Source organism: Gossypium arboreum, chromosome 12 (genome assembly GCF_025698485.1).
Source record: "Gossypium arboreum isolate Shixiya-1 chromosome 12, ASM2569848v2, whole genome shotgun sequence".
NCBI lineage: Eukaryota > Viridiplantae > Streptophyta > Magnoliopsida > Malvales > Malvaceae > Gossypium > Gossypium arboreum.
This window is the reverse complement of record NC_069081.1, coordinates 57872168-57884748: the sequence shown is the minus strand read 5'-3', so window position 1 is coordinate 57884748 and position 12581 is coordinate 57872168. Positions and strand designations below refer to the sequence as shown.

At 34.6% G+C, this 12581-nt stretch overlaps 1 protein-coding gene across 1 annotated transcript; it reads left to right on the top strand.

Moving 5' to 3' along the window:
• Positions 1-8230: 8230 nt before the first annotated feature.
• LOC108478531 (zinc-finger homeodomain protein 2-like) lies at positions 8231-9396 on the top strand. Its single transcript, XM_017780991.2, has one exon. It carries the CDS (start codon positions 8394-8396, stop codon positions 9087-9089), a length of 696 nt encoding a protein of 231 aa, XP_017636480.1. The 5' UTR covers positions 8231-8393; the 3' UTR covers positions 9090-9396.
• The last annotated feature ends 3185 nt before the right edge of the window (positions 9397-12581 follow it).

Sequence of the window (12581 nt, the reverse complement as noted above, 5' to 3'; positions counted from 1 at the left end):
AGTCCTAGAACCGACTAAACCATAGCTCTGATACCAATAAAATTGTAACGCCCCGTACCCGAGTCCGCTGCCGGAATCGGACACGAGGGGCTAACGGCTTAAACCATTCACTTTTACAGTCCATTTTAAAATTTTTCCAGGCAGTCGGCTAACTGCGTCACTGTCACTTTAAAAATCATATCTTGAGTTCCAAAACTCGAAAACCAGTTTCGTAATTTTTCCCTGAAACTAGACTCATATATTCATCTACAAATTTTTTTCTAGAATTTTTGGTCGGGCCAATTAGTACAGTTTATTAGTTAAAGTCTCCACTGTTACAGGGTGCGACTACACTGACCTTCATGCATTACGACCTGGATATCTCCCTGTACAGGGATTCAATACTGATGCCGTTTATTTCTATAGAAACTAGACCCAAAGAGGAATCTATACATATATAGGATGACTCCTAATTATCTCTGGTTAATTCACAATGAATTTCCAAAGTCAGAACAGGGAATCCAGAAACCGTTCTGGCCCTGTTTCACGAAAACCTAATTATCTCGTAACATACAACTCACATGACCGTTTTGTTTCTTCCATATGAAAGTAGATTCATTAAGGTTCATTTACATAATTTATTCACTATTTAATTCCATTCCTACTATTTTTAGTGATTTTTCACATCCACCTCACTGCAGCTGTCAACCTCTGTCATTAAGGTAGATTTTACCTACTTCATAATTTCCTTGATTCAACTAGCCCTTTTAACATACATGGCACAAAAGATAATCACGATTAACCATTCCAAGGGCTAATCGATTCCAAATATTACCATATCTCTTAATGAACAACATACAAAATGATCATGATACCATGCCAAGGTGCATACAAGCCATTTTCGCATGGCTAAAAGTTTACATACCAAATTTTCAACAAAACATATTAGCCTATACATGCCAAAATGCTCTCCTAGACCCACTAAGAAGAAAGTACCAAAAGTTGCTAGCCGGTGTGATGATTTTGACGACGGTCTCGAGCACACCAAAATGGATCAAGAACCTAGGTAAGCAACAAACGAGCACACCAAATGAGTACATAACTCAGTAAGTCATAAGCACTACTCTACCATCCAACATTAATAATCATTTTTTTGTTTCTTTCAAATCATAACAACTATGCTACAGTTTCTTAAATTCTTGGTTCGATCTCATGCCAAGTCCTTCAATTAATTCAATGCCAAGTCAGCCCGATCAATGTAGACCCATTTCCTCAAGTTTGGAACAACGATGCACTAGATAAATCTATGCATACACCGCACAACCTCAAATTCGATATTTAGTTAATAGCTCAATCACTTACCTCATTCATCACAATTTATACCAACAACCAAACGTTGCACACATAGTGCTTATTATGTTCGCACACATAGTGCCATAGTAAATCGCACACATAGTGCTATAGTAAATCGCACACATAGTGCCATAGTAAATCGCACACATAGTGCCATAGTAAATCGCACACATAGTGCATTTGAGATTCCCTCATGCTTCAACCTCCCAATCGGCACACATAGTGCCACTTAATTTTTGCACACATTGTGCCCTATGTCAATTCATCATGGTAAAGAAATTTGCTAAATTCAAATTGTACATATGGCCATATTAACAAGTAGGAGAATCACTCCGAAAAATATCTATCCAAGGAGTTCTCACAACAAGTGCTTAAGGACTTACCTTGCGTTGAGTATAACGGTTCCGACCCGGCTACTCGATGTCCTTGGCTTTGCCCTTGCTTGTTTCTCCTTCTTGAACTTCTCGGGCTTAATAGATAAATAAACTAGTTTAATCATCTTGCTGTACATTTATAATTCAATTACACATGCATATGTATATTTGCATATTCGGCAACCCCTCTTACTAATTACCCATTTAGTCGATTATATACATGATTAAAGGTAACATCATGAATGGGCATACTTATATATATATATACATACCCGATTGTGCACCAAAATTTGACTCAACATCACCTACATACTCACTTTGATGGCGAATATATATATACATGTATAGTGTTATCTACAACATCATCTAAACACCTAAATTTTTCTCATGCACACTTGATCAACCTTTTTCCTATCTAGCATAGCTTCACCTCCATTTGTGATATCATATAAATTTGCATGTTGCTACATTTCTTAAGTTCAACACCTCTATGCCCATTATAGCCACTCCCATAATCAAATTCTAAAATCGGCCACATCCCTTTCAACTATGTTAGCGAATACTCCTCCCTTCTTAGTCCCAACTTCGCACCTCCGACAAAAAGGACTTAACATCTTCCCTTTCATGCTAACATAACAAGCAACTTAGTTCATCCATACAACTAACATGTTAATAGCATCAAGGTATCAACTAAAATTTTAAGCTTCTTGTCAACTTCCAACTCTCCAACAACCCCAAATCCAACCTTGGGATAGATAGTATTTAGACCCATCACCCAAAGGTTGTGTAAACTTCAAAAAAAATATCATTGAACATACCTTGATCTAAAGGACCACCTTGGCCGAATCTTGCTTCCTCTTCTTCCTCTAGTTACGACAATTGCAAAAGAAAGAAAACATGAGCACTCCTTCTTCCCTCCTTATTAAGCATTCAAACTCTCTCATTTTCATGCCACAAGAAGTGAAAGAAAATGATGAACATTTTTTCTTTCTTCCCTCCCTCAACTCACGGCAATGGGGGGTACACCCACACCATTCTCTTTTTTTTTTCTTTATTACCCATATTTCTTATTTTATTTTTTTCTACATACCCACTAACTAAACATGTTTGCAACATGTTTCCACCCATAGCATGGCCGGCCATCATGCTTAAATTTCGGTAAATTGACATGCAAACCCACATTTTTCACAACATGCACTTATAGGCCACCCTACATTTGCCTAGCACATTTCTAAATTTTCTCACATAAGTCCTATTTGACAAAATTCACTTATAATTAACAAAATTCAAACATGAAATTTTCACACATGCATATGTATATATAATGAGCATCAACTATGACAGTTAATTATTTTTATGACTTGGTTTAGTGGTCCCGAACCCACTTTCCGACTAGGGTCAATTTAGGGCTGTTACAGTATTAACATTCTATTTTTCAATTCCTCTCTATTTATTCAAAGTCCAATTAAGTTGTTTTCTGGAGTCACGGTAACTAAACTATTTATATCCAGAGTTACGGGACTCTAAATTGATAACCACTAATTTCCCAAGAAACTAGACTCACATATCTTCTTACGAAAAAATTTTAGAATTTTTGATTTATCCAATAAGTACAGTTTATTATTCAAAGTCTCCCATATTTCACTGTTTGAGAGCTCCGACCTTTCTTCACTAAAATTTATTTATCTCATAGTATGGGACTCGGATGATGCTCTTGTCTATTTCTATTGAAAATAGACTCATTAAGGATTTTAAGAATGTAATTTATAACCCATGATTATTTTCATACAATTTTTAATTATTTCCATAGTTAAGATAGGGGAGTCCAAGATCACTCTGACCCTGTTTCACAACCATTCAAATATCTCATTATAGGAGATTCCTTTACTTACATTGTTTCCTTTATAAGAAACTAAAATTGATAAGCTTTAATTTCATATTTTATTTTCCCTTTAATTCAACTTCCACAATTTTTGGTGGATTTTCAAAATAGGACTACTGCTGCTATCCAAACTATTTTAGTACAATATAATGATACCATCACAAGATTTTCATGAAATTACTCTCATAAGTATCACTCATTCATTTTCATTCTTATCACAAGTCCATGGGTTTCGAGTACTTACCTGTGCTATCATTTAGCATAGCACTCGTCCAAACGTGACAATTCATATGCATCATAATAGTATCATATAACATAAATGAGTTTATCATGGCAAGAACCTTTTTATTTCATTTCTCATATTAATTTCGTTGAATTTCTCGGAATCTCAATGGATATCTCATTCGCCGTCAATTCATACAAGTGATCATTTCAGGTACGCACTCTCGCGAACCTCGCTCTTATGGCGGGATTACTAGTCCAGGCTAAATCCCCCGTAGTATAAACTCATCTGGTAATGTCGGGATTACCAGTCTTGGCTAAATCCCCCAACGACAATTACCCTTATGAGTTCAGATCTAAATTACTAGTCCAGGCTAAATTTAGATCCTAATCGGATTACCCGTCCTGGCTAAATCCATTTTAGCACACATATTCTTCGGGAGGCTAGATCACTTTACAAGTTCATGCCTGTCAATTCGTATTTTCCCTTTCTAAAAAACACACTCCCGCGAACCTCCTTTCTTACAGCGGGTTACCAGTCCAAGCTAAATCCCTGTAATATAAACTCATAGAGTATTGTCGAGATTACCAATCCAGGCTAAATCCCCTGTAACGACATATATTCTAATAAGCTTGGATCTGAATTACCAGTCTAGGCTAAATTCAGAACCTAATTCGGATTACCTGTCCGGGCTAAATCCATTTACACATATTCTTCGGGAGGGCTATATAGGGATTGGATCACCCGTCTGGGCTAGATCCTTCTTACCATCAATTCCTTTTTAAGAATCCATCGAATATCCTATTTCATTCAACCGAGATTTTTCTTCCTCTTATTATCAATAATGTCAATGTTTCATAAATTTTCATACATTGAGCATTCAAATCATGTTCTTATCAAGAGCATACATTTATTATATAATCGTCATTTAAGCAATTAACATACCTCACACATTGTATTTACTTGAAAATGGACTTACCTTCCTTTTCACTCTTTCACAAGTTATCCAACTTAATAAAACATCATGTTATATCAGATTCTCAATGTATTCAGCTATTATAAAGCAAGTCATCAATGATTGAACCATACAACATTTCATGTGCTACTAGTCATATATCATTGTTCTTACAAATTTTATATACCATTCTTTCATCACTTTTCAATATATTAAATCATGCTATTTGTGCAATAATAATATAGAATTTTCAATTCTAACATAGCATTGCAATTTTATTGACACACGAACTTACCTTGGCACCAAAATAGCAAAAAGGAACCTAGTCGTCAATTTTCCATTTTTCACCTGATCTAGGTCCAATCCTCGTTTTCCTTTATCTATAATATCACATTTAGTCTAATTATTAGTCACATTATTTAATGTGATCCAAAAATTATATTTTGGAAAAATTATATTTTTGCCCCTAAACTTTGTCAAAATTACACTTTTGCCCCTCGGCACGTAAAGTGATTTTTATTCAATTTTCTCACTCTATAGGCCTATCCGAACCATTTTCAAAACTATATCAAACTAAAATTCTCGTCAAAACACCCTTTTATACCATTTTTACAACTTTTACAAAATGGTCCTTTCAAACGTTTTCATTGAAATTCGCTTAGTAAATGTCGTTTATTTAACACCCAACCCTCATTTTATACCATTAGACATCAAAATGCATGCATTTCACACATGTTTCAATTTTTAAACATGAACCCTAGCTCAAATTAATGGTAGAAATAGATAGATCTTGTTACGAGGATTGCAGAAATGTAAAAATCATTAAAAACGGGGCTAGAACGAACTTACAATCGAGCTTGGAATCTTGAAAAACCCAAGCCATGGTTTCTCCATGCAATTTTCTGCCATAGGTTGGAGATGGACAAAATTTGGCTTTCAATTTTGTTTTTAATTCATTTTAATAACTAAATGACCAAAATGCCCTTAATGAAAAGCTGTGAAAACATGCCTAACCATGTCCATTTTTTTCCACCAACTTAACCAATGGTCTAATTACCATAAAAGGACCTGTAATTTAAAATTTCATAACAATTGGACACCTCTAGCATGTAGAACTTAACTTTTGCACTTTTTACGATTTAGTCCTTTTAACTAAATTGAGTGCCCAAATGTCAAAATTTTCGAATGAAATTTTCACTAAATCATCCCATGAAATTTTAGACCGTAAAACAATAATAAAAATAAACTTTCTTACATCAAATTTGTGGTCCCGAAACCACGGTTTTGACTAGGCCCAAAATCGGGATGTTATAATCAGGCTCCTTATCTCACGGGTCAATCATCCTTCCTTGTATTCTTGGACCTAAATTGACATCCTACACACTTAATTAGCTCATTAGTCACTCAAGAGGCCAAGTCGACCTTTCAGGTCATCAAAATAGTATAAATGCATAAAAACGCTTATTTTATTAACTTTTAGTTCCTAAGCTACCAATACTCAATATGTAATACTTAATTATAAAAGGCCTAGAAACAAACTCGTTGGTTGTAGAAATGATCTAAATCAACTACTACATTTGACATCAGGTCAGGCACCGTAGGGCTATTAACACAAATTTAAGATATTATTACTCTATCGAAAAATAGAGAGAATTTATTCTCAACTATTAAATATATTTTTCAAGATTAACAATTCCTCTAGTTTCTATTTGAGATGAGAATTTTTGTTTTCACTCAAAAAATAAGAAAACTATTTCTAGCTCTGTGTTTTAATTCAATTTGATAGATCCCACACTTGAGGCAATTCGTGGTGTGAAAATAGTGGAGAAAATTGTTTGGTTGAAAGTCGAGAACGACAAGGATCCGTCCATCCAAAAACATAGATACGATTTCGATATAGGGTTTATTGCTATAAATATCACAAACCAGATCGATTTTTAAAATTTTTATTTTTCGCTATATAAGAAAATTTTTTCAAACCATATTTTTTTTCCAAAAATTGTTCTTGAGAAGTCTATTCCATCCGAATGGTGGTGACACTTAGCTGAGATGGTGGAGTGGCAAGATAAGAAAAGGTCTTGCTACAAGTATTGAGCTAACTACGCTCTAGGGTATTGGAAGGAGGTGCTAGAGGATGATTGAGTGTTAACGAAAACTATGGGGCTAAGGTGGCTAGCATAACTAAGGTGGTTGATTTAGTTTCTAGTGGCATATTAAGTAATGCCATGATCTATGCAAGGGATGCTAAAGGGTTGGATGTTGGTTGAAGGGGTTGATAACAATTGAGTGGAAGGGACATTTTAAGTGGGGTTTTGGGTTGAAGGGATCTCATTGTTGGCAGGGTTGATGGGGTTGTTGGAATATAAAAGTTGGTGGGGTTAAGAGAAACATCATTATGAGATAAAGTCATAGTAAGATCCACGCTCACTACACCAATTGTTGATATAGTGTACAAGAAGGAGGACAACAATGAGGAGGAAATGGTGGTGTTAAGGAGGCCAGTTCACCTTAAGACGTAGAGAGCCGAAAAAGACAAGAGGATAAGATGAAAGCTAAAGAGTAGGTTGAGGAGAATAAGTGCTCAAAGGTTGCTTAAAGGCTCCAAATGAATCTTCTTTCATTGTTTGGAAGGGTATTTATAAAAAAGGTCTTCTCTACTATAGTGACATGATAGGCCATTGTTAGGAGTATGTGAAGGACTTGCACTGTGAAACCCATTCTATTATGATAGTACGAGATTGTTATGCTCAAGTAGGGCCCAATGATCATTAGGGAGTATTTACACTTGAAGAGTGTTCACATGTAAAAATCGTGTTCATGCTTATAACATAATTTTTATAACTTCTATAAATTAATATAAGAGTTTTTTTCCATAACCATCCCAAATCCTCATTCGTGTTCATGTTTATAATATATTTTTTATAACTTGTATAAATATATATTTTTAAATTAGATTTGAATGTAATTATTTGCATAATTACTCTAATTCTCACCCTTCCCTGAGAATTAGAAAGTGTAATTTAAGTGCTCCAATTACACCAAATTCAATCAAACCTATCAATGACAATAGTTATTTATACATACTAAACTTATATAATTATAAATAATTACAACCAAATCTAATTATTAGATAACTTTCTATACACTACCTTAAAAAGAATTGTACCGATTAAATCAGAATCAATGGGCCAAAATATTGGGTTTGCGTCATCCCTAAAATACGAAAGAAGTTTCAGTGTGGGGAGAAGCGCGTGAATCGTTGGATTCCTTTCTTTTGTCCGTTGTGCAGACTTTACCCTGCAGTGGACAACCCCCAATCCCGCTACCTTCACTGTAACATCTCTGTTTTTTAGTTTTTATTTTTCTCACTTAACAGTAAAAGGAAAAATAAAAAGCTAAAAACAACCCAATTATTCAACAATGCAGTAAAAATCAAGAGCCAAAAAAAGAAAGAAGCAGCTGTTAAGAGAGTTGGTTTCAAGAAGGACCCTTCGGGGGAAAAAAAACAAAGCTTCTTTTGCAGGTAGAAAGAGAGAAAAAAGAGAAGGAAAATAAAAAAAACAAAGCATTATACTTTTTGTATATAAAATCATTTTCTTTTAGGGTAATTTCTTTTGGTGGGAAGAAATGGAGTTCGAGGAACAAGAAGAAGAGATGGGTTTGGCACCAAGTTATAACTCCCTAGTAAACTCAACCGCAGTCAAAATGTCAGCTGCTGAACCGGGTTCAATAACTCCAACCGGTCAGCAACAGCAGCAACAGAGGAAGCGAAGTTATAGAGAGTGTTTGAAGAACCACGCGGTGGGTATCGGCGGTCACGCCGTCGACGGTTGCGGTGAGTTCATGCCGGCTGGAACTGAAGGTACACTCGACGCTCTCAAATGCGCAGCTTGTAACTGCCACCGTAACTTCCATCGTAAGGAAACGGAACCGGGTTCTCCAAACACCTTCCCCTCGACGGACCTCTACTTCCACCAGCCACCGCAATTCACGCCTTACTTTAGAGCACCGACGGGTTACCTCCACGTGGCGGGACAGCAAAGGCTATTAGCTTTGCCCTCGACGTCGGGAGGTGGAGGAGGACACAGCAGGGAGGATCAAGAGGATGTTTCGAATCAAGGGAGTTCAAGGAAGAGGTTTAGAACAAAGTTCACACATGATCAAAAGGAGAAGATGTTGGAGTTGGCTGAGAGGATAGGGTGGCGGATTCAGAAACATGATGAACCGCTCGTTCAACAGTTCTGCAATGAAAATGGTGTAAAAAGGCAAGTCTTCAAAGTTTGGATGCATAATAACAAGCACACACTTGGTAAGAAACCCTAGAAACATGTTCTTCATGGAGCAGAAAAAGCTAAAAAAAGGGATAAAGAGTTAGCTGGCTAAGTTCATATGTCGGGGTTTAGTTAGATTTTTTAGGGTTCCTTTGGGGAGGGGGGTAATTAGCATTTGGCTCTTTGAAAGTGATTATGATGTTGGGGATGGATTATTGTTAGTTAATAGTTTTATCAACTTGGGTTCTTGTCTTCTAGATTAGATTATCAATTAATGTAATGGGTACTCAACTTTTAATTTTGGTTGTAATATATTTCTTTCTGTTTCGTTAAAAACTCTATATATTTTATTGTGAAAATGAGTCTTGATTTTGGTGCATTGAGGCAAATTGGAGACATGCAATGCAAGATGCCAGGAAATGGAAGAGCTTACACGAGTAAGAACGTATTGTGTTTAGCTGTGGTAAAACAAGATGGAAGGGTCAAAAATGATTTTCCTCTGGAGACATTGACATTAGTTAATTTCCTTTACGTGAGTCGCTCTACATTTAAGACTTAATGGCATTTTCTACGAGTTTTTTACTTCTTCTAACCGAACTTTTTGCTTGAGCTAAGATCCTCTGCTAAACTAACATAAATATATTCTTGATTGGCTTTCTGTTGAGCAGTATTATTATGGATGGCATTCAACAAGTTCGTTTCTCCTTTTTTTTTTTTTTTTCCTGCGTTTTTCAACATTGATCATGAAGCAATTTATTTCCCGAGACATGAATGAGTACATATTAGCTTTAATGTTCAGAACAAACAAAGGTTGATGATCATTGGGGCCTCCTTTCTGTTACCTATTGCAAGCCTCCTTTTGTTTTTTTCCTTGAAATGCATTTACTTTTTCAGTCTTTTGGAGTACAGAAGCTGATTATACTTGGTTTTTCTTTTAATTTAAAACATTTGCTCTTTCATGATCTGTACTTGACAAAATAGTAATGTAAAATAATGGGGCTCTCTCAAACTATATTAATATATTCATCGTCTAGTCGACCTGTGAGAACCTAGCCAGATGTTCAAAGATGGATCACCTTCGGAAGAAAAGAACTGGTCTAAGTTTATCTTCTTTCGGGAAATAGAAAAATTTCATAAACTACAGTGATATTTTCCTACCACTACTTAAATCTCTCTTTATTTATCTATCTATCTATATATGAGCTTTTAAAGTATCTATTGTACGTATGTATGAATGTATTTTAGAGCAAGTCGATAGGTCCAAAGCTTGGTGTTTTATTTCCATTTTCATCTTTATTTCTCCTTCCTTTTTATGTAATTCAAAGGGAAGTAGACAAGGGGCTGCCCAAATATGGTAAATATATTTTTAATCCCTTTAAAAATTATAAAACTACAAATTAATATAATAATAAATTTACATTTTAATACTCAAAATATAATTTATCTCTAATCCTATAAATAATTTTGGCTTCACCATGTCTCCCAGCAGTGAGCCAAATAAAAGAGAAATTCCAAAGGACACAAGTTTTCGTCTGCAACTTTTCTCAATTAAAAACCACCTGAATTTCAATGTTCGTTGCCCCGTTTCAGTTCCCGTACGTAGTAAGCTCTTTTTTCTTTTTCTTTTTTTTTCCAATTATTTTATTTTTTAAAAAACAAAGAACATTTTATTTAGAGAACGAGTCTGAAAAGGAATTAACCTCAAATAGAGGATATGAACCAATTAGGCGATTTTAAAATTTCAGTCTGATACTTTTCATCTGATTCGAAGTGGGTTTCGTACACCATAGACAAGTACTTGTAGACTTCAACATAAGGCATTTTTAGAGTCACTTTCACTCATGCTAGTTCAGCAAATCTCGCATAATTAAAGTTGAATTTAATTACTTTCCTGCAACCAAGTGATCAGCCAATGTTGAGCTGAACCTTAAGTAAAGATATTTCCAAGCCCTGCTTATCCATTAACCTTTCTCTTAAGTTAACCTTTATTTCCTATGGTGAAAAGAAAAGATGATACTCATGGGATATTATTGAAATTTATTAGGCATGACAATTCATTTGTCTTTTGTGTCTGTATATATATATACATTTCTTTCTAGGTTTGGATTTCCTTACGGTCTTTAAGTTATTAAAGAAGTTACTATACAGCAAAATATTTAAAATTTTACAAACTCCTTTCTTCATTTAATCAATTACCCTTGAAAAGTTAGTGACTAAAAAGGTGTCTAATTTCACATATTCTCAGCTTGAGTTTTTCCTTTCTTTTTCATGTTAATCATGTAAATATAAATATAACAAAAAACAACTACGCCAATCTCTTCATTAATCACATGTTCGTGTATTAAGTCGCATTTAAATATGTGCTGTTTTGTCTGAACTCAAGTACATTGGAACCGCAGGTAAAAGAGGGACCTGATTCCTTGTATAAGGTAAGATTTTCAGATGGGAGATATGTTCATTTTTGGGGCCCTTTCGCTATTACTAGTATAAATAGGGTTTGATGTTTCAAGTTTACCTTGCAAGACGTATTCTTTTAACAGATAATTTGCTTGCTCTAGTGTCCAAAGCTTACCAACAAGATATGAGTACTTGTTCAGGACACTATGCTTGATTCAGGACATTAAATTAAACCACAGTATATGTATGACCGTATCAGTTAAAAGCTGCATAAGGAAATTGCAAGTTTTTATGAATTATAACATTTGGTTCCATATGGGAATCTTGGACAAAGGTTAAATATTGCATCAGATAGTGATGGATCAGCTTCTTCTTACCCAATCACTTGATATGGCACATTGTCTTTATTCTTGCTTTGGGCTCTAGTTAAATATAGAAAGCTAGAGTTGTTGAGTTTAAAACTGACTAAAACCAAACAGCAAATGACCCAGTTTTTCAGGTTTAGGAATGATTTTTTCCACAATAGAAAACCTTGGTTCTTCTACAAATCCCTATCCAAATGTCTCCGATGTGAAGCTTGAACCGTAAAATCCTTAATATGCATATTATGCAATTCAAATCACTAATATTATATATACATTGATTTTAGGATATTAAGAATAATATGGTTTTACAAATTTAAGAAATACCTAATGTCAAATTGGAACTTGACCATTAGACTTAACAAAGAAGAACACTTGATAAATTGATTTCTCTCTCTTGACATTTTCTCTTTATCACACAAACTTTAAGTCATGGTGACTATAATTTTATGTGTATTTTTTTTGTGTGCAAATTAATAGATAGAACGAGAATCAATTTATAATAATCAACTTTTAATTTAGTATGTCCATCAAATAACTGAATGAATGGATAGAATTTAACTTCTATTAAAAGTAAAACTCTTATCGGTTCTAAATTAGGACACATTATTTTAGACTTAAATGGCTTCACATAATTTGATTAAAATCTTACATTTTCTCACTTGACCCAATAAGATAAAACATAAACTTTAACAGAACAAACATTAAGCGTGCATAAAAAAGCACTCATCATAATTACCATATTATAATAAGTTGAAAATGTGAGTTATGGCGGTTACATATAG